This window comes from Barbus barbus (assembly GCF_936440315.1).
Source record: "Barbus barbus genome assembly, chromosome: 18".
Lineage (NCBI taxonomy): Eukaryota > Metazoa > Chordata > Actinopteri > Cypriniformes > Cyprinidae > Barbus > Barbus barbus.
Window position 1 is genome coordinate 802902 of NC_136746.1, and position 23885 is coordinate 826786.

General features: G+C 38.7%; 1 protein-coding gene across 2 annotated transcripts in view; it reads right to left on the minus strand.

Annotated features, from left to right (window-relative positions):
• Positions 1-33: 33 nt before the first annotated feature.
• tp53bp2a (tumor protein p53 binding protein, 2a) overlaps positions 34-23885 on the minus strand; it is a 43289-nt gene continuing 19437 nt past the window's right edge. The window contains exons 7-18 of one of the 2 annotated variants that reach the window (XM_079440063.1): positions 19916-20097; positions 19455-19625; positions 18017-18200; positions 14352-14462; positions 14134-14258; positions 12608-12989; positions 9141-9853; positions 6822-6960; positions 6566-6698; positions 5804-5970; positions 2092-2291; positions 34-991 (exon numbers count right to left, since the gene is read on the minus strand). In XM_079440063.1, the coding sequence (XP_079296189.1) occupies positions 950-991; positions 2092-2291; positions 5804-5970; positions 6566-6698; positions 6822-6960; positions 9141-9853; positions 12608-12989; positions 14134-14258; positions 14352-14462; positions 18017-18200; positions 19455-19625; positions 19916-20097 (2549 nt within the window). In that variant the 3' untranslated portion in view covers positions 34-949. Of the gene's footprint in view, positions 992-2091; positions 2292-5803; positions 5971-6565; positions 6700-6818; positions 6961-9140; positions 9854-12607; positions 12990-14133; positions 14259-14351; positions 14463-18016; positions 18201-19454; positions 19626-19915; positions 20098-23885 lie in introns of both variants that reach the window. The other variant, XR_013785430.1, reaches the window with a different exon arrangement.

A 23885-nucleotide genomic window follows, 5' to 3' on the forward strand; every position in this document is an offset into this window, starting at 1 on the left:
CAGCATGCAACTGAATTACCTGTCCATCTGCTTCATTATGGCACCACATTTATTTTATCTTCAAGGGGACACAGGAAATACATGAAACAATTTAAAAAAGAAACGTATCAAATAACAAGAAGTCTCACCTGCCCTGCCGTTAAATATGGGTTCTGCTTGTATGCCCCTTATTATGGGTCAACTCAAATTGATGTTTGTTGTCTCAAGTAAATAATAAATTGGAATATATAAACAATTAATACACTTTGTAATTTCACTTCTGTCTGTAAAAAAGCAATCAAATAGAAAAATGGAGCCACTTGAAGCCACTTCACAGACGACAGTATCCACATGAGAACTGTTCAGTGTTTTTAATGATTGTTTGGATCAGGTTACATTTCACCTGCAGCTGATTTGTCCAAAAGGATGAGGACATGGAAAATGCAGGTTGTATTTGCTGAACAGAGGAACATAATGTATAATAAAAGCTGTCTTTCAATATGAATATCACCATTTTATGCAGCTGAAGATGAGATGAAGCGAGAGATCGCTGCCGGACATCTACTGTAAATCTCACTGCACTAACCCCGCTTCACTAGCACTGTACAACTAGTTCATTTGACTGTGCTCATGAGAACAAATATTTCTCCCCGATTCAGGAGTTCTGCTTCCAACACAATTCATTTCCTTTCCCTAACCTTTCAATAAAGCACTGAAAGAACACCGTATGCAAAATACCTGTGATACAAAACAGGCCACAATTAAAAATATTTCAGTGAAAAATCTTGATATACAAATATAAAGTACAACCTAAACACCTCATTTCTATGCAACTGTTGTGACAATCACTGTAACATATCAACAGTAACATCCAAAAAACAACTACAACACAGACGGGATAGATGATCCTGCAAGCATCACGAGGAGGTTAACTAGTGTTGGTGGGTTCGTGTGCTCCTCTCTGAAGGACTTAAGCCAGACTCCGCTGACGAGGTTTAATTCTTGGGTACAACTGATGAGGAAGAACAAAAACAATTATAATACACACACAGTGAACACGCTGCCTTTTCAGTCTTTGGCACATTAGCGGCTTCAGAAAACCTTTGATTTAAGACACCATGTCTTTTGCTTTAGTACATCAGTCGGAAAAACACATTTTAGATTGGCAAACATTGCATACATATCACACATTGTTTTCCCGAAATTAATCGTGATTAACACCACCTAACATTAAAGGTTTTAAATATACATTTATATAGCAATAATTATTTTACATTAAATCTTCAAATTAATGTAGAAACAACAAAGACAGCATATTTTGATATTTGTTTAATGATTTTTTTTTATGACTGAAGGCGAGTATTACTGATATCAATACATATTATTATTTATTATTTATTTGACATTTATTTGACATATAATGATATCAATTTTCCCCTAATATTAAACCATTGACTGTAATGTTGACTATACTAACATTACAGTATAATTGAGAGCTATCCATTTGAACATTTATTAGACTTTAATAACTTCTAAATTAAGTGAACTTCAAACAATCTTCACATATAATAAATGCCCTTCAGCAAGTAGGAAATGTACAGAAATTGAATAAATGTATCAACACTAAATTCTAAATCAAATCTAGATGAATCACTAAAGCTATTAAGTTATTGATTTCTTCTTTTGTTCTCTGATGAACAGTAATCAGCAGCTGATTGTTAGGTTATTTAGCTGCTGTTACTTTAAGAGCTGCCGCTGCTGAACATCCCATGGATCTGAAGCGCATCGTATTTTCTCTGTTTGATGTGCTCATAAAGACGCTCTGTATCTAAATAAACGCAATTCTTGTCAAGAAAAAAAGACCAAAGCAGCAGTTGTGAGAAGGGAGGCCAACCCTAGCTCCGCCCCTGCGTTACATATTTTTAACATCGTTAAACTGGTTTTAAAAACTAATTTTTACACTAAATGTCATCATATCTTAAATCACAACCTTCAAGAGTAAAAACCATAACAGGATAAATCTTTCAGGTTTTATTGTAGGCCCTGATACAGTGTGAAAAGGTCAATAACTGGTTCCTCCCCTGTTATGGGTGTCCTGTGTGAATCACTCACCCCCAGCAGGTTTCGGGGGACGTAGCCCTCTCCGCTGGCCGAGCGCACCCACCACCACTCGGTCTCGTCCTCGTCCTCCCGCTGCAGCACCGTCATGCAGTCGCCCTCTCTGAAGGACAGCTCGTCGTCCTGCTCGCTCTCGTAGTCCCACAGGCTGTACACCACCCCGCGGTTCATGATGCCCATCTTCTCCTGGACGCCTGCACAGCACGAGAAACACAGCGGTCAAAAACACACGGAGCGCTTCTGAGCTTATAGGAGTGTTCAGTTATTCATTTTCAACTTTCCTTTTTTCTTTTAACTACAAACTCAGCACCAGGGTCAAAATGTGCATATTCCAGGATCCCATCCATTTTGGGAGCAGAAGCGGTGTTTCTTGTTGTTTAAATGTGTTTAGATTTTATATATTTCCTTACTAGAGCCCAACCGATATATCGTTTTGCTGATTTTATCGGCCGATATGAGCCTGTCGCAGATATATTGTATCAGCGAATATGCCGCCGATATGAACATATAGACCTTTTTAGGACGATGAACATATAGACGATGAGCACCGCCATTACGCAGATGAAGTGCTTCTAGATGGTGTAATTATTTAGTTAGTTCAGCAGAGCGCGCTCCATTGGTTTGCTCCTGGCGACCCAGGTCAGTGTAGAGATGAGCGGATGAGCACAAACTTCAAATGATCCACCCATCACCCACCCGCACCTATATTTGATCACATTACAATGATTCTAATTCTTAGTTTTGCATGATGAAATGATGAATTGATGGTTCATTTTTAACAGCAGACGTTAGAGCTGTTCTGCGACGCACCGGAGCTGATCGCGGCAGTCAGTGCTTGTGTTTATATCAGAACTCATGCGCATCACATCGTGATATCACTCATGCTTACACAGCACAGTTTGTCAGTAACGTAGCAGATTGAAAAGTTAGTATCTTTCTGCAGTCCAATAGATGGCAGTGCAGTGGTGGCTTGAGTCTGTTGAATGGTGATTTAACGCTACTGTTGTCTCCTAGCTGGTGAGACGCAATGCTATAAAGTAAATAAATGTCCTCGTCTTTTACTCTCACAATGAGCTTATCATGCTCTTTTGCTACATTAGTAGAGCCCTGTGATTCCCGCGATGGAGAAAATGCGGATGGAAGCACAGAATCTAGTCATAAAAGCAGAATTTACTGTATAACGCGGAATTTCACAGAATCTGTCATATTTGTGATAAATAAATAATAAACAGGTCAGTACACTTAAATCAAATCACGATATAGCCTAGTGTTTGTGGATATTACACTGCAAAAAGACTATTTAAATATGAATCCTCATGTTCTGTGTGCTCATTTGATTACCAGAAAAAAACATTATTCATTATTATTATTTATTAATTTTAGTTATATTATGTTTACATTTGGAAAAGCTGTGCTTCCTGCATAAACCTGCCCCTGTTGGATTGGCAGTAGCTTGTTGCCCAACACAGTTACCTTGTTTATTCTCTTAATTCAAGTTATATAATATATATCAAGTTATCAAGTTATATAATATATATATATAGATAGATAGATAGATAGATAGATAGATAGATAGATAGATAGATAGTTCTATTTGTGTTTTTAAGTTATTTATAATAAGTGATGTGAAGTGTACTGTTAAGTGAACTGATGTCAGGTTCATTTTGGATAATAAAGTTTATTGATAAATTGTTAAATACCTTGACTCCTTTACATATTTGTGTCACATCATTATAAGTGCTTGATCACCACATTTGAATTATCATAGCTAAAAATGTGTTTATGTATATATACTGTATATTCTGTTTATGTATATACCGTATTCTATATACAGTACCAGTCAAAAGTTTGAACTGACGAATAGGAAGTGTCTCCAAACTTTTGACTGGTAGTGTACTATAATATACACAAAGAATATCGGCCGATATATCGATATCTATCTCTATATATTTTTACTCCATAATATCGGTATCGGGCCCAAAAAACCCATATCGGTCGGGCTCGGTTTCTTATATCAATTCTTGATCTTTATCAAGAACATGATCTTCAAGCAACAACTGAAAACTCATCTCTTTCGGCAGTACTTGACTTCATCCTAAACTAAAAGAAAAAAATAAATAAAAATTCCCCCTATATTTCTCTCCGCTTACTAGCTTGTACTTATTTGAACAATGACTGAGACTTGGTGTTACGAGCACTTCCTCTGTCTGACTGCCTCTTCAAGATTAATCGCTTTTTGTATTCCCCAATTGTAAGTTGCTTTGGATAAAAGCGTCTGCCAAATGACTAAATGTAAATGTCTTGATCTTTATAGCAGAAGTGACTCAATCACAATCTCTTTCCATATTTCATGCGGTTTCATTTGCTCATGCCCAAAATCCCAGGATTAATCTAACAAATAACAAAAAGAAAATTTATTTTATTTGAATCAATCCTGTAATCTAGTTTTTGCTAGCATTGAGGTACATGCCTCTAAAATCATGATAAATAAGCCTTGAGAGCTATTATAAAGTCGTTATTTTTGTTTTCTTTGCGCACAAAAAGTATTCTTGTAGCTTGGTAAAATTAGGGTTGAACCGCTGATGTCACACGGACTATTTTACTGATGTCCTTACGATTCTGGACCTTGATCGTGGTAGTACTCTTACGGTCTATTGAGGGTCAGAGAGCTCTCGGATTTCATCAGAAATATCTTCATTTGTGTTCCGAAGATGAATGAAGGTCTTACGGGTTTGGAACGAAATGAGGGCGAGTAATTAATGACAATTTTCATTTTTTGGTGAACTAACCCTTTAAACAGTCAATAAAGAACAGTTCTTAGTCTAAATCCTTGTTCAGACTGTCAGTCCTAATCTGATGCTAAATATAATCAGATTCCAATCGAATGTGCAGAAAAATCAGGTTTGGACTCACAGTCCAGGGCTCAAAACTGTATATTTTGAGCGGTTGCTCTGGTACGACCACCACGTTGCCCAATTAATAAGCGCTCTTATTTCTGTTGCATATGAGAAACATCAGAAGGCAAATGAAACCAAAGCGTAACGCAAGCGTGCTACTGGTTTGATAGCGATCAGCGCAGCGGTCCGAACTCAGAACAGCTTTACTCTGGAATCAGTGTTGATCTCATGACACTGTTACTGTAGAGCGCTGCGAGATCCAGTGAGAAGCGTTTGCATTCGCCGCAGAAACAGCTCAAGTGAGAAGCATTCAAATTCTGCACACAATTCTCAAACAGTGCTAGAAAACCAGAAGAAGTAACTGTCTACAACCATGGTGTTGTGGCAGAAATAGTCGTTATTACATTATTCCTTTCAGGGTTTGTACAACCTTTTGAGAGAGAAATTTAAGCACTTTTTTGATAAGAATAATTAATAGTAATTTTAATAAGAGTAGAATAAAATTAGCATGTTACTGTTGTTAATAAAAGTACATTTTGTATGCTTACCAACTCAAGCTCAGTGCTTTACTGTCAAATGTGCATTACCAAGAAATAAACACGTAATATTTTTAGCAACTGCACTTATTAATGCAAAACAATAGTAATTTTATAATTAAATTATCTTTATTTGTAATACCACCCACACCAAATCTGCTCCTGGTGCCACCATCTGCAGAACTTAAGTGGCGCTGGTGCCTCTGCCCTCAAATGTTAGTCTGGAGCCCTGCAGTCTGAGCAAGGCTTATTTGCTGTGAAGCAGTAACTCACCGTAGAGGAACTGAGAGCACTGAGTGTATCCCTCCTCCATCTCCTCACACTTATCCGCTGCCGTCTGCATGTCGCTGTAGGTCATGGCAAACACGGCCGCCCCAGACTCCACCAGGAACTTACACACCTGCACGTTATTACAGGACGCAGCGCAGTGCAGGGGCGTCCTAAACAGACACACACACACACACACACACACACACACTGCCATCAAAACAGCTGCATGTGTCTGAGGACAGGGACGCGGCTACAGGCGGGTTATCATTATCTGTCTTTACTCGATGTGTTGTTGTACCCTGGTCAGTGTTTGTTTGATATACACAGAATAAAACACTGATATAATTTTATTTTATAATGACGAACCGCTGTCTGAAGATCATCACACATATTGCTCGTACAATAAATGTGACATTAAATATTGATTTGACTTCAAACTGTTTTATAATTTTATCTGCAAATTATTTTAAATCGTCATCATTCAAATGGGAACAGTCAATGTTGATGTATTTCTAAAAATATATAGGTGTGTGTTTGTGGCCATCTAGTGCAACAATGTCCTGCATATGTGGCAAAAACAACGCTCAGAATCATTAAAGAGAGACTCGATGAATCTGAGAATTGATTTTTTTCTCCCACTCCTATTAGATTTCACAAACATTTAATTTCAGAGAAAAGCTGCTGCTATAAATGACAAACAGGCATGAGTTTCTGTGAGAGATGAGGAAGCATGCGAGTGTGTGACAGTGCTGAAACGCTCCTCACCATCCGTCACTGTCAGCAGCGTTCACACTGACTCCAAACTGCACCAGGAACTTCACGATGTCTGTGTGGCCGGCACACACTGCGTTATGCAGCGCCGTGATTCCCTCATCGTTAGGCTGACTGGGATCCTCAACCTGAAAAACACCCACCCATTCATCACATTACTGCCATATTCCTGAACTCATCTGTAAAACACTACTACTCAATCATACACACACACACAGATCTTCAGGTTTCAACAGTGAAATGTGACTTTCCTCGTAGATGACCCACTGCACCAGATCATACTCTCCCTCCAGCGATGAGTCCAGTAACAGAGCCAGAGGATTGAAGCGCACTCTCATGCTGTGATCGATGCGCTCGGACCCGGCCTTACGCAGATTCGTCCTCTTACCCTGCACACAAAACACCACCACGTTCACACATTCCACAGACGCTTTCATCAAAGGGGAAATGGCTAAAAACCAAAAGCTAAACTTGCTATCTCCAGCTACAAAATGATCAGAATTTAGATTTCATTGGGCATTTTCACAGAGAAGCAGCATTTTAACAGGAGCAATATGAGACCCTGGACCACAAAACCAGTCATAAGGGTCAAATTTTTAGAAATTGAGATTTATGCATAATCTGAAGATGAATAAATAATATTTCCATTGATGTATGGTTTGTTATGATAGGACAATATTTGTCTGAGATACAACTATTAGAAAATCTGGAATCTGAGGGTGCAAAAAAAATCAAAATATTGAGAAAATCTCCTTTAAAGTTGTTCAAATGAAGTTCTTAGCAATGCATATTACTAATCAGAAATGAAGTTTTGATATATTTACGGTAGGAAATTTACTAAATATCTTCATGGAATATGATCTTAATATCCTAATGATTTTTGTCATAAAAGAGAAATGTATAATTTTGATCCATACAATGTATTGTTGGCTATTGATACAAATATACCTGTGTTACTGATGACTGCTTTTGTGCTGCAGGGACACATATATAAACATGGACACGTGTAATTCTGACACCATATTTGCTGACAGTCCTTTTTCTCAACAAAACGTGTTTCCAAACTACTTTTGTGTGTCATGCTGAAGTATCAACACAGAATTTATGAGTTGGCTGTTTTCTCACTCACAGAAATCTCAGAGCACAAGAAAAGTATTATGGGTAAAAAGTGAATCCCAAGTCTCCCTGGGCAATTATTAGATACGATAGATGAATACTAATTAAAGCAGCAGCTGCTCTGTATTGGAAATGAGTCAGTTTTTATTCTTAATTTAACATTTGGATTCATTGGTATTTAAATACACCCAAATAAGTAAAATTAGAGCAGTGACTGTATTTTTACTTTGGTAATTAAGGGCTTTTATCAACAATATTGACAGTTTCGTCATTATATATGCAATCTAAAGGCCACTGGTCAGTTAAATTAGTCATGTGACTTATGGCTCATCAACACAAAGCTGTTTTGACTAGCTGCAGAATTAATATGCAAAACACTGAACGTTTTTACAGAACATTTATCGTTAATGATAGTCTACTTCAGTCATTTTGAATTACCTTGACTTTTGAGATTTTTTTAAAGCATTTACCTTGTATTATTTCTGAAAATATGTACAAGACAAGTTTGTACAAGATGTAGGTTTAGCTCATGCATTTTTTTCTGTAAAGATATGTAACAAATGATTTGTTTAACTGTTGACAACTTCATGTGCTGCACTTGGAATAGAAGTTTCTTTAACTAGAGGGTTAATAATGAAAGAGTTACTTCAGTATCATGTTGTAGTTACATTTTCAAGTTGAGTAGATACAAATTTAAAAAAATAAAAAATAAACATTCAAACATTCTGAATTTTTTTTTTTTTTACTAAATTACAATTTAATTACAAAATAAATGTAATTGTAATCAGTTACAGTTACTGGGAAAAAAGTGTAATTAGATTACAGTTACTTATGAAAATGTTAGAAATTGATTTCTTTCATAAATGCAGTGACTGTTCAAAAATATGAGACGGCAATGTTTCACGAGTTCAGGACAGAATAGGACGCATGCTTATTTGGTAACGGTTTTATTTTCTATTTGGGTTTATGCATATGCTTTATTTTTTAAGATTAACAGTTTTTTCCCAAGGCATTGTTAGATGCCAGTGTTTCCTGTCATAGCTATGCAAAAATAATCTACTAAACTATTTCTTGTTTTGATTTTAAACCTGTACTTAACCTCAGAATGACCCCAAAGTCTGATTTTGTGGTGGCTGTGCTTTAAAATTAAATGATTATAATCTTAATTAAAGTGATGAAGGATTTTGAAAGTGACAGTAATCAGTGTTCAGTTCTACTGTAAGGTTAACCCTGCCTGCTTTACAGCTTTCAAAATGATTATCAGTTCAAAACATTAGACATTTAGAAAAAAAAATTGGATATAACCAGTTACATTACTGTATTACAATAAAGTAATTGAAACATTTCAGACATTACATTTTAGATAACTTGTGATCTGTAACCAATTACATTTCCAGAACACTGCATATCGCCCAGCCCTAGAGGAGAGTCAAGCCTTGTTTAGTGCACTTACCGGTGGAGAGGGAACCTGTCCGGTGACCTCTGGGGGCTTCATGCTGAAGGTGTCTTCTGGAGCCTCGTGCTCAGCGCCGCTGGGATACGGAGGAGGAGGATACGGAGGGAAGTCCTCCAGGAAGCTGTCAGGAGGTGGAGGAGGAGGGCTGTCCGGCTGGGGAGGTGGAGGAGAGAGTGGTGTGTGGGGCTGCGGGGCCGGGTGTGGAGGAGGTGGAGGAGGCATGTCCTCTCCTTCCGACTCTGGGGCCACTGTGGGCTCCGCCGGCTCAAGAACAGCCTGCTCTGCTCCCTCCAGCGAGGCTTCATCCGCTCTCTGAGCATCTGCGGGCGTCTCCTTCTCCTCTTCTCCTGGAGGAGTCACCGCGGTCTCCATCGCGGCCAGAGTCGTCTTCTGGTAAAGCAGCTTCTGGATGTTAGGGCCGCCCGGGCCCTCAGGCTCCGTGATGGAGCTGCGTTTCTTCAGGGGTCTCGGCGCATTGTAGAGCTTCTTCCTGAGGGCCTCGAGGTCGACGTCGCTCTGGTGCCGGTAGGGGTTGGAGATGAAGGGCAGCAGTTTGGTGGGACTCAGAGGTCTGGGGATGCGCTCGCTCTCGGAGGCTCCAGCGCTGTGGTCCTTCTCTGTTTCGGGGGCACTGGATGAGTCCAGGTACGGGTTCTCTGGGTGCTGGTTCTGAGACTGCTGGCCTGCAGGGGTCACTGGCTTCCCATAAACTGCATGTGCATCAAGACAAAAACAACTGTCAGCTAAACAAAACAGTAACAAATAACTTTGTGTTTAGAATGCTCTTACACTTTCATCCAAAGCCACTTGTTACCAACAATTCAATTTCAGTCAAAGGACCATTGACACTCCTAATTGAGATTGTAGATAGAGTGGCAATGGTCCATTTGTCTGCGATCCGCTGTAAAGCAAGAAGAAGAAGATGCGTCACGCGCCGGCTGTTGTGAACGCGCTCAGGACAGTTGGACCGGGCGGCGGATCTGAGGTAAAAACTATATAAATACTGTTCAGTTTCTTGCACAGATCGATCGTTTCGTGTCTTTAGACCTCAATGTATCGTCACGAGCCGCAGGGATTCATTTGGTTTTGTCTGTGTATGTTTTTTCCTCTCAAAGCCGTGAGTCCCATTATATGACTGACAGACTGCAACGGTTTGAGTTAAATCTTGGATGCCCTGGGGGTAAGCAGATAAACATCACATTTTCATTTATGGGTGAACTATCCCTTTAAGTTTCTATTTTTAAAGTTTCTACATTATTTTTAGTAGTAGCTTATCAGTGATGACTATGTCAAGTTGATATCCATATGGCCGAAATGTACAGTAATATTCAAGCAGCTAGTTAATGGCATGCAATCAGATGGTGAACACTATTAACTGCAATGATTGTATGTTGCAATTAAACCAACAATACTCATAGCGTACAATGTAAATCTTATTAGAAAACTAGATTAAGGCCCTGGGACAGACTCAAGTCCCCTGTGACCCTGCAGAGGATAAAGCAGTTTGGAAAATGGATGGATTAAGGCCCCAATATAAGCAAAATCACAGAACAAACCAGTTTGACATCATTTAGAAAAAAATCAGGAATCAGGATTTTGCTTCAGGAGTTTGAAAGACCTCAACAAAGCAAACTATTCTTTCTGTTCAGTATGTGAGGGAATGGTCCCCATTGACTTCCAGTGTATTTGGTTACCAACATTCTTCAGAATATCTGCTTTTGTGTTCAATTAATACAGGTTTGAAAACAACTTGAGGCTGAATTTTCATTTTTGAGTGAACTATCCCTTCAAGTATTTGATACAATATACTTATGTACATGCATGTTGTTACATTTAAAGTACTTTAATTAATGTTTGTAGTTACACTGTTAACTTTACTCCTAACCTAAACCTAACCATAGTTGAAATCTTCCAGAACAACATGTAATTACACAGTAAATCATAGTTTAATGTTAGCACATACTGGTTAAGTCTAGGGTTGTGCTGATAGACGACAGACGAGATATCACCTGTGGCTGATGCCTTTGACAATAGCAAGGCGATTCTTATTATTATTATCAGGCTAGTAATACTATCTAATTAATATTAGGGCTTATTTTTCCATCATATTTCTTTTTCCACGTTTTCACAGTGTTGTGCATTATAACCAATCACACACGATTCCGTTGAGCTCATGAAGGCAATGGCCAATCAGAGCTGTTCAGATGAGTCATCGCTGAAGCAGCAGAGTTTTGTTGTTTAGCACGCACTGACTGAATTCTGCCTCGCAAATTCTCTCATCATAAACTACAAAGTGCAGATGTGCATTCGATGTAAGTATAAGAGATTTATTCATCATAGCCCAGCGTAGACCGCTTCACTGATTATAACGTTTAAAGTGCATAAACTCACTAGACTGAAGTCAATGATGATGTTCTTTGATTATGTAAATGTTCTTTGTTCGTTTTCTGTAGCTGCTTTTTGAATAACTGAGGAAATGTAAGCCTTATGATTAGTAACGTACAATGTTTCTATTAAATTATCATGTTAAATACAAATTCAGTCATATTAAAAACATTAGGCTGCTTTTAGCATTATGCTGGAGTTGGTTCGACAATGAAACCAAGTAAATAACATTTTTGCACGATAATATCATGTATCGGCGATCTCACAGGCTGACGATAGGACGATATGACAATTGATCATATTACCCAACACTAGTTAAGGCCACCTAATATAAAGTGTGAGCAACTTGCCTGCTCTTCTGTTGTTCTGACTAGGGTTGGGAATCGAAAATCAATTCCAGAATCAGATACTAAAGGTCAAGAATCAGACATTTGTTGTAAAATTAAGATTTCGATTCCACCTATCAATTCCTGTGTGCTCATCTCTTATTTTCAGCTGGCAAAAAGGGCCCAAATACATAAAAAATGTATTTGTCTTTGAATCATTCATTCAAGAGATTCATTCAAAAAAACTGATTCGTCAAGTCAATCTTGAATCATTCCATTCAGAAATTCCAGCAGATTTAGTTTTGTTGTCTAATAAATTTTCTTCCGAATTGTGAGAGAACTACGACCTCCATTAAAAAAAGGCTCAATTTATTGTGCCGCTGTATTTTGCTCACAAACAGCTCTTTATCGAGTCCAGTTCTTATGCAGCCGGCTGATTTTTGTTCATGGTATTCAGTAGCAATTAAAAGCTTTGCAAAAAGACACACAAAGTAAATATGTCTGATATCTAATTGTTTGGCTTTTTTGCCATTTTTTTAACCACATTGGTTAAAATCGATTGGTCTTATCGATTCGAAACTGGGAATTGATAAGAATCGGAATTGGTATTGATAAAATTCAAACGATACCCAACCCTGGCTCTGATAGTGTTGCAGCATCTATTGTTCTGGAGTGAGTTTGATGTGAAAGGGCAGTCAGGATGATCCAGTCATTTATGTTGTATGTACTCATCTGAACACAAGCGTCTCTCACCGCTGATGAAGTTGCTGCCGCGGTTCTGGGCTCGGCTCAGCGTTCCCTGCGTGCTCTGCGGCTGCGTGTACATGGAGTAGATGGAGCTGGTGTTCAGCATCTGTGGCTTGTGCAGGAGCTGACCGCCGGAGTCTTTGGCTCCAGGAGGCTCGGGGCTGAAGGGGTATACAGTGGCAGCCGGGGGAGCCTCCAGTTTGGAGGGCAGGGGTAAAGTACCACCAGACTGGACGCCAGCGGGCGGCTGCTGAGCAGAAGACTTACTCTTCCCAGGGAAGGTGCCGGCCGTCTTGCCGTATCCCATCTGGCCACCAGAGGGAAGGTTGGCCTGTTTCGGTTTAGAAGGAACTGGAGGAGGAACCTTGACCGTGTTCCTGACAGCGCTCTGAATGAAAGGACATATCAAAGTGTCACTGAGGACTTTTAAAAGGGTCATGAACTGAGAAACCAAAATTCCCTTCATCTTTTGACATAAGAGGTCATTGTACTATAAAACATATTGTATGTTTCAGAAGTCAAAACTTTGTTGTTAGTCTAAAAACAGCTTATATTGAAGGCAGTCTGCCAAAACCACAGCTTGTGGAATGTTCTAATCTACTCTTATGATGTAATATTGTGGATAAGCACCGCCTCCGCAGATGATGATCAACGCCTGCTTCTACATCACTGCCAGTTTAGCCCCGCCTATCGACTCAGCGCTGCCCATTTAGCCCCGCCCACCACCGATTCCACATCGCTGCCTATTTAGCCCCGCCCACAGAACACACAGGTCTACACAGAAACCAAACGATAAAGATGCTCCAAACACAACAAGACGCTGTGCAGTGCCAAGTTGTGGAAAAAGTCTTTCTCCTTCCTTCTGATCCCAACGTTAGGAAAGAGTGAATGAACTGTATTTTTAATGAAGTTCCAGACCACGTCAGTAAGAACTCAGTCCTTTGTTCACTTTATTTTACGGCAGATTCGTTTACAAACAAGTCACAATTCGATGTGGGATTTTCAGAAAGATGGAAACTAAAAGACGATGCTGTGTGACTATCTTGGATCCGACAGTAATGTCACAACACAAGTGTGAGTAACTGTTTGTTTTTATCAGTTGATCACTACTATTGCTTTGTCTGTTATAAATGATATTGATATATTGATATGTATTCAGTTATTTATGCATTTTTGACCTAAACCATGGCAGTGTTTATTTATGAGGAAAGTAAGCTGTCAATCGTACACAACTATTATCCATTTGGTGGGTGTTTACTTCTGAGTCTACAATCCTCCACACATATTCAAACAGAGTCTTCTGATGAGGGGGTTCAAAAACAAGACTTAGAAAATAGCTTATTACTTATAAATTATGATTTTTTTATGTAAAAATTTTGATAACATTATAAGTGGACCTCAGAGAACAGAACAAAATAAAAAAAACAGTGGCAGTTCATGACCTCTTTAAATATCAACCTGGTATTGTTCAGGTATTACGGAAGTATTGAACACAAGAGAACTTGTATTATAAAATGATGCCTGGGCACTACCTGGGCGTCTCTCGCAAGGTCCTCGCTGCTCTGGTTCTTCCGTAAAGAAGCTGCCGGTGGATCAACGGACTCAAACATGGAGGCCGGACGCACCCTGGGGTCCCGCTTCAGTACGTCTGTGTTATCTGGTATGGGGAGCAGAAGAATTCACAATACATTTAAACACAGACTAACTGGGTGTTATACATCCAACTGGGATGCGAGGTGTGGAGGGTCACCTTGGTTTTTCGATGCCTGGGTCACTATGCGGGGCAGACTGGACGACCCAAGATTACTGCTCGTCTTCGTAGCGGCCGAACTCCAGTTAGACATCTTTGAGGACACCTTGCCTGAACGCAGACAGAATTACACTTCAGGCTCATTCTGATGATAATGCTCACATTCAGACTGCATAGGAGTGAAGTCCCTTAAACTGCGTCACACAATAACATATGCAGCGATAACCTCACTTAAACATGAATGTTAACACTTTATCCTATTTGGTGTTAGCCGATTTGAACAAAAGACATATTAGCAACCGGAAACACTATTTTGATACCATTTAAACTGCTGCACTTGAAGGCAGTGTTCACCCAAAAATGAACATCGTCATCATTTACTCACCCGAACCCTTAAAAACTTTCATTCAAACACAAACCTGAGAAAATGAAACCTGAGAAATTTGAATTCCTCCAATGAAAGTCCATGTAACCAAAACCGCACTTGCTTGCCACCTGAGAACAAAGCTCATGAGCTTCTTCTGATGTGCTCTACGTACTAGTGTTGATCCGAGATTATTAGTGAAGTTCTACATTTATCTTTGTGAAGTGATTATGTCTCTTCAGAAGACTGCTCGATTAATGTGGATTACATTTACAATCTCTTTACAAACTTTTTGAAGCATCAAAGTTTTGGATACATGGACATCCAAAGGAAGAAGGATGGAAACCTCTCAGATTTTATGAAAAATTGTTGCAGAAGATGTTTTCAAGATGAATGAAAGTCTTCAGGGTCTGGAGCGACGAGCAAATTATTTATTTTTTGAATTTTTGGGTCAACCGTCCCTTTAAACAGAAGGCTCTCTCTGAATTAATGGGTTAGACAATACTGCATACTGGACCACAGAATGAATATGCTGTCTTTTCTGTAGATTTGTCTATTTTTATAAAGGCAAAATAGAGTTTTTTTTATTCACTTGTCAAAACCGAATGATTTACACATACACTTATGCACTGAGCAGACGCTGTTATTCAAAGTGGCTCACAATGCATTCACGGTACTGTACACATTATAATCAGTATGTGTGTTCCCATGCGAATCAAAGCCAGCACCTTGGTATTGTGCACAGAATAATAAAAATAAAAAAAATTATAATAATATAATATAATATATGTATATATATATGTATACACAAAGATTATATGTGCAAAGAATAAAATAATTTAATAAATAAATATATGTGCAAAGAATAAAAATTGAAATTGACACTGAAATTTCAAAACATAGTATCATTATCTATATTTCTATAAAATGATCATATCTGTTGCATACAGTATGTAACAATTGTTTTCTATGCAGAAAACAAAATGTTATGGGAACATCTCCCAGATGTACAAGAAAGTTTGCATTAAAAATATATTTTTTTTCCTCACAGTTTTTGCTACTGCATTATTTACATACAATGTAAATCATAAAAAATAAAAGATCTTTTTTTTTTTAATGAAATTATATTCTGGGATGTTTTTCATGTAGTTCTGAATTATATATCATATGGTTTGTATGTGTGTTTTTGGAAGGAAGCCTAAATTTGCTGTGAGGAAAGCTTGCAAAATCAGTTTTGTATTTTGTAACTCTCTCGTCCTCAAGTTTGAGGCTCAACATGGTCAGACATTTCTTTTACTTCCACTATGTGACAGGCCTCTCAAATCAGTCTTATTCTTTTGTGAACGTCTATGTGAGCTTCTCTATGCATCTTTCCGCCATTATAAGAGTAATTCTGACTCCTTGACAAAAAGTTGTGTCTATTTTCAAAATGCACCAGGATTATGCCTGAAGACCAAATCATTCACTTTGAGTTAAATACATCACTCCACAGTTTCAAATTAGTCATACAGACACTAATCCATTTACCCATGACTGCATGAGTGTAACACAGCAGATCATTATTTTATATGCTTTGCCAACGTGCACTTCATCGCTCTCTCGTGCACATGCGAGATTCAGTTATCCTCACTCGCATCCTCAACATACCTGCAGATTCAGTACAGGAAAAAACTCTGGGAAAAACAGTGGATAAAGATGTGAAAAGACATTCTAACGATGTTGCACAATGAGCACAATTACTTCACCATAAAAGATGGAAGGGAAGAATGAGATGTGTTCAAGTCTAAATGACTGTTTTCTTGTAGTATATTGGTTATTTTTGTCTGTTTTGATTAAGCTGCTAGCTGTTCATCTGTGTAGTATTTTGGTCAAATGCACAAGATTGACACTGTTTTGTACAAAAGTTATGAGTGCATCACAGATAATTAATGCATCTCAATTAGAGCCTAACACAAAGATAAAGGAAAATCAGATCAACATGGTTTTGTATGCATGTTTGCCATCTCTACTGCTAACCTGCAGTAAACATGAAACTGTATAATTACATATACAGAATTATATTACCATTTTAATAGATAGACCAAGGGCTGTGACGTGGCAGATTTTTACCACAGCAGTAAACCAACTACCGTCGGTGGTGTGGTATTGTTATATATATATTTATTAAGAAACACAAAAATAAATGAGGCTCGATCATCTAGTAACAAACATGTTTCTTTTAGCACTTCCATCAGTGAACACGCAGCCTGCAAAACATTCGAATAAATAATAAATAATGCAGTTAAATACGAAAATAGCTTTACTTAAGAACGTTAAATACACCCTGTCTACACCGGACGCGAGCGGCGAGCGGACACGACTAAATAGGCTATAGAACCAATCATAATCTAGGGCTGGGACGATACACTAATCTGCCGATTCAATACTATCCCGATACTTGTGCGCCGATTCAATGTCTATTGCAATAATAGAGTACTGCGATTATATAACTATTGTGATTCGATATTATGATTTATTGTGATTTTTGTTTGCTTATTAAAGACTAGACAATGGAAAATACTTGATTATACCCTTAAAAGAGACTCTATATGATGAGTCATATTAACAAAACCAATGCCTCACATCTTTCTGAACTTTTATTTCAGGAGCACACACACACACACACAGTGTAAGTACCTTGAACCATGAAACTTTCAAGAACCAAAACCCTGAACTTGCACATGAATATAAGTCAAATGTTCAACAAAATGAGCAGAAAAAACACTTTCTGAAATAAAATACAGTGCTATGTTACTTTGCATACTGTTTTAGTCATGTTTAGGCATGTTTAGTCATGTTTAGGCATGTTTAGTCATGTTTAGGCATGTTTTCCCGGCAGTGTGTCAAATCTAAAGCGTTTCCACACTGGAAGAGGTCTGATCCTCTGCTGTCACAAGGTTCAAATGTCCTGTAGACAGACTCAATGCCATGGTTTTGCATTTGAATGTGGATTTTTATTTTAAATTTGACAAATATTCGAAATTCAGTTTTTTTACACTGTATTTTCCTGCGCTCACACCTGCCAATTTAAAGCATGATCTGGTGTTTGAATTAACAGACTTATCGTCTAAATAAAACAACAACTGTTACTGTGATTACACTTGTATACAAAGCTTTGTATTATGCTTGTTATAAAGCATAATAAAGCATAATACGGTCTACTGCCACCGGCGATGCGGTTGTCACGGCGACCGTCACAGCCCTAGTTAGACCACACTAACTGAACAGTGCTCTCGGTTGGGTAAACAGGTGATCTGCAAACCTGGGTCAGGGTGAGTGCTCTTGTCCTGATGTGGTACAGTCGCTGTGCCGTCTGGGTAAGCGTGTTTAATGAGCAGGTCCTGTTTAATGGGGCCCCTGGGCATCGTAGAGGACTGGATGTAAGGGCCGACAGCAGCCACACGGGACGGTCCTGTCTGCTGCGCTGTCTGGACTTCTGAAGGCAACTGGAATAAGAACACATCAGCAGTGAAACCACACACCAGAACAAGGACAATGTGAAATCACAACGGACGCTGTGTGCCTGATACTGATCTTACTGTGCACATCACTCCAAATAATCAGCTTCTCTAAACAACTAAAGCAACAGAATGCTAAATAACTAAGTGTTAAACCTGTTAAGCACCTGTATCCCTACTTATAAAATCTGTCAAATCTGCCCATGATCCTGCTCTCTTTTCAGTCCTAATGGTGTAACATCCATAGTCGTCCATATTGTCTGACAGAATTTGGGAATTTTCAAACTGCTGTTTGTCATCGGGATCATTTCTGACATTCCAAAAGTAGTACTTTTTTGATATTTCAAACAATAATTGAAGTTGTAGCTTTTAAATGTGTATTTAAATGGAACTTTGTATGAAGTTTTTGAACATGTTCTGAAGGCCTCTGTGTTTCAGGATAGTGCCATCTACAGGACACAAGAGGTACAAACAATATACTAAAAACCTTTGCTCTGGATAAAAATCACTATGATTCTTCTGACTCGTATGTACAATGTGTTCTAGTAGAAACAATTACTAAATTAAGTTCATAAAATCAAGCTAATGTGGTAATTTGTTTCTAATTTTCTTAAATTTAAAAAAATAATAATAAATTTGCAGCTCATAGAACCATTTTATACTGACAACTTTCCCCATAACTTCATTACATTGATTGCAGGCATGTGATGGTATCACGATATTTCCTAATGCTTTCATCACTGCATACGGTAGTACATAATATTGAAACTAGGTTGCAAAAAAGTGTTGTGATAATACAATATTACAGGTTTAATAAATTTTTCCGGTCACACTTTATTTTAAGGTCCAATTCTTGCTATTAACTTCTGCTTTAGTTTTAGTTTTGCTTTAGTTTATTTGTTTTTAAAGCACTTTTAAAACTAAAGTGCTGTACATGAGTAAAATAATGACGAGCAGAATACACACATACCAAATTTGAAAAGGCTAAGAAAAACAAGCGAGTTTTAAGAAGAGATTTAAAGCTAGGGGCCATTCTAATTTGTACAGGTAAGATATTCCACAATCGAGGGCCCACCACCGAAAAGGTGTCTCAAACTGAATGTGCTCCTCCCAAACTTTGTTAATAAAACATACATTTGTAAGTTTCTTAGGATAAAAGTGTCTGCTAAATGCATGAATGTAAATGCAGACTTGTAATTGGCATGAATGCATTGAGTGGTGTGAACAGGAGAAAAGGCTCACGCTGACAGGAAGGTTCTCTTTCTGCTGTAGGGCAGCTTTCTTCTTCCACAGGCGATCTCGCAGCTCACCGACTCGTTTGTCCATGCTGGCCACCTCCTGGTTCCTCTTGTTCAGGTTCTCTCTCTGCTGCTGCAGTTTAGCGCCCTGCTCCAGGTTCATGTTCTTCGTCATCTGGTGAACACACACACAGGTGATATGTTTCGAATAGGGATGCACGATATTATCGGACTGATATCAGAATCGACCGATAATGACTTTAAATGTAAATATCGGCATCGGCCCGTTATGAAAAATGATGCCGATATGTCTTGCTGATAAGAGGAATACATTAACTCACATGTGGTCAGGGTGTGCTAGTGATTAGATCACGTCAGCAGTGTGGCTCATTCTTGAAGCAAAGTTTTGTCTGAATGACGATTAGATTGGCCTGAGGCTGTAATCTTCACCTCCTCGGCTCTTACCTGTAGCTCCCTGTAGAGTCTGTCCAGCTCGGCCACAGAGCTGTGGTTACTGTGAAGCGCATCCAGCTGGCCGTTTTTTAGGGTCTCCAGCTGTTTGCTCAGGTCTTCTACTTTAGACACGGCGACTACCAGCTCCTTCTGCTTCTGAAGGAGCATATTGTTCATCTGTTCCACCTGCTCAACTAAACCAAACACACACACACACAGAATAACTTCCACCGCCTGAGCTCAAGATCCTTCAGCCTGCACTGAAAACATTGAATATGAGACGATCGCTTTCATGCACACAAGAATATCCAAATCAGTCACATGAATGTGGTCATATTTAGATGCCCATGTATGGAGCCCCACACCACATGCAGACAAAAATAGTTATTGTGGCCACACCGTACTAAATCATTGCCTTGTTTTATTAATTTATTAACGAGGGAATGAATTAGGGATGTAACGGTGCACTCAGAGCCAGTTAAAAATTTGAAACAAATGTGTGACAATTCAAGTCGTTTGAGATGTTAAATGAATGAAATACAACTGGGGGTTTATATGAATGTATTTTTGATTGGAACTGATTTATCTTCGTGTTGTCTCTGTATAATGCATATTAAAGTAGTATTTATAAGCGGCAATCAAGTAAATGCTGCATCGCTGCTGTTTCATAAGCGCCACCTGCTGGCAGAGAGTGAATCTGCATCTCATTCAGCCCATCTGCTGTTTTTGTTTCGTTCAGATGTTTTATGTAGCATAATTTCACAAAGCTGAAGTCAGACCATTCTGTCTTTGCTTGAGATTTCTAAATTAATCAATCTAAATGATTAAATCAAAAACTGCTCGTACAGTATGTCTGCAGCCTCTTTGTTTGTACTGCGATTAAAATGCAGTGGTTGCCTCTCATTTTAAATGGAAAGTGCACAGACAAAGCCTTAGTTTGTTTATATGAAGTGATTTCAGTTGTGTAGAACCTTATTGAACCAAGACCAAACAATTACAGAATCGTGCATACCAAAGAGGAAACTTCGACGATTCCCTCCCTTCAGTCCGAAAGGGACCAAGCCTACCGACGCCTCCCTGTCTAAGAGGATAACCATCGTCTTATCTCCTGAGACCCATAAAAACAGGAGATATTTGAGAAGAACATCTGGATGTCTGTAAAGAACAGAACCTTCAACGTTCGTGACCGGTTTACCATCAATAAAGTCAAACAGTACAAAGCCCGTTGCATCTGGAAAGGATCCAGCACAGACAAGGACACACACAGATAATTCAACCAGAAACAGGACCAAGACCTCTGGATCTGGACACGACCTCCTGACTGCTTAACATGTAATTCAATGACCATGAAGACGGTTTTACAACCAACGTCCGAGCTAAGAAAATCTCCAGATGCATGTCCAACGGGACACTCGTGACCCCCGGACAACACATTTGAACAATCATTTTCTTCTTAGTAACAGACAAAGAGACTCAAATCTTGCTTAAGGATTGCAAAAAGAACAAAGTATAATTGTTCCTGCTATTAAAGCAATATACTCAGAAGCAATATGTACAATATATATTCAGGTTGTACCTATGTTATTGTTGTAATCTTTTGATGTCTAATTTTTCCCGATCACTATTGGGATTGTTTCATCTATGGCTTAACAGCGTAATAGATCAAATTTATATGTACTTTGGGTATGCAAAATACTTGGTGTTTGATATCGAATGAAAGCTGATTTCATCAGCAATAATCTGGTGTGGATGAAAATGGTATTTTTTATCATAATGTATGATTACAACACGTATAGAAATCTGCTTTCAATAGTTTCTTCATGCGATAAAATAACTGGGCAGATAATTTATGCGTGGAAAACTGAGCCGTGCGGGACGGGGCTCCGCCCTACAGGGACACTTGTGATTGGATCAAACAGCAAAAGAGGCGGACTGAAGTCAGCCCGTTAAAAGACAGATGCCCACCCTTGTCTGTGCTCTTCGTTCTCTTTGCTTGCTCGCACGCTGTTTGAAAGTTCGGCTCCTGCTCTGATCGCGCTGCTAAGCACTTCCAGCCATTAACATCTGGCCGAGCAATTGAACAACTATCAAGACTTAGTCAAACTTGTAAAGAAATTAACATCTGAAGCCTTAAGAACTGAAACAAACTTCCTGAGAGCGTCATCACGTCAGAAAGAAGCCAACCAACCAACGAAGGGCATCTCCAGTGACATCACGCAACAGCGACTTCAGCCGCCAGTCCGCACCGCACCGGGGTGCCCTCGAACAGGAAAGGAACGGAACTCAACGTGAAGCAAGTAAACTCAAACAATTCTTCCTAATGCTGCTGGAAACTGGTTGCATTCATCTTTAAGAGTAAAGATAGTAAAGTTCCTTGCTTGTGACTCCCTCAGGTTGAAGTCAGAGCATTCTTGAATACGAGCATTAGAACCTTGAACTCTCTTCAGATCAAAATATTTCATTGCAACGTGTGTTTGTGTGTGTGTGTTACGTATTCTGTTTGTGTTATTTAGCTTAGTAGTGTGTAGAGTAGTAAATAAACTTTGAATTTATTAAGAAATCTTTGTCTGGTGCTGTGTATTTCCCAAGTCTTAAACTATTTGCCAAAGATCGCGTTACCTACGCTCAAAATGTACCTATGCTCATGAATTTTGATAGAGTACTATTTGGTTTGTTTTATTGTTGGCCACAAATAAAATAAAACTGAATTGTTAAGAGATAGCGTACTGATTTGAATGCTTGCTGGACAAGTCGTTAATGAGGTATCGTTAACAATGTATAAATTGGACGTTTTGATTAATATCGATTAATCACGTGTAATTAGAGTTTTACTCTGTTCTATACTTAAGTTCAATGCAGTGCCGTAGTTTCCCTGTAGGGGTCGCTGTATGAATTCGTTAACAGATGTAGAGATTAGGAGAAAAAAAACGTTTCAGCGGGTACGCATGAGTATGTTCATGGGTTTCAAAAGGATTTCATATTGATGAGAAGTTATTTCTACAAACTCTGGTGAGGTTCTGTGTTAACAGAAATGTTAAGTTGATGCGTTTTAACTGATTAGTGATCAAAAAATTGTATATGGGTTACAGTGTGCAAGAAAAAAAAAAACAGTCAAGAGTTAAAAAGCATTTATTGAATGTTTTTCATTTCAATGCACTTTTTGCAAACGGAGATCAGGGAAACGAATAGATTTTATTTTTGTTAAATTTATTTTATGATGTTCCCTGTATAAATATAGGAAGAAAAAAAAAAAAATTTATACATGAAAGTGAGTATTATAAGATGCAGATAATCAATCTGTGTGTTAAACAGAGATGTATGTGTGCGTTTGGTGTGCTTGTGAGTGATGCTTCTGACAATTTATTTACTTGTATGGAGTTATTGTGAAAAGTTAATATGAAATCTTAAGAGATGTTAACTCTGAATTGTGTTGTTCTGTGTAGACTGTTTTTTTTTTTTTTTATTGCCTGTAGAGCCCTGCATTTCGGCCCGGGCCCGACGGGCTCTTGACTTTTTTACGCCTCTAGGGACGGGCTTCGGGCCAATTTTCACATCATAGTTCAGACACGGGCCGGGCCTCGGGCCTATTATAGGCCTCTCCTTATTTTTATATTTTAGACATCCATCAATTAGTAGCCTAATGAAAAAAATTGCCGCGCTGGTGGAAACAACACGAGTCCGTGCTACTGTGACTGTCAAGAGCGGCTCGACGGTGTTTAGTGTCCTGCAGCAGCAGCGAGTGCCGTCAGCGCAGATGAAGAGCTCTGCCTTCAAACACACGCAATAAAGCTTGCCGTTTTCTTCTCTTTCTTTGCTTTCTCGGACCTGTTATGCACAACCTGGACTAAATATCTATTTTTTCCCCATTTCAGCAGTGTTGTGTTGGGACAATACAGCAAAATACTAATTTGTTCTTCTATTATTTGTTTTTTTGTTATATGTGCAATAAATGTGCTGGCTGTTAGCTGCTTCATACCATTTG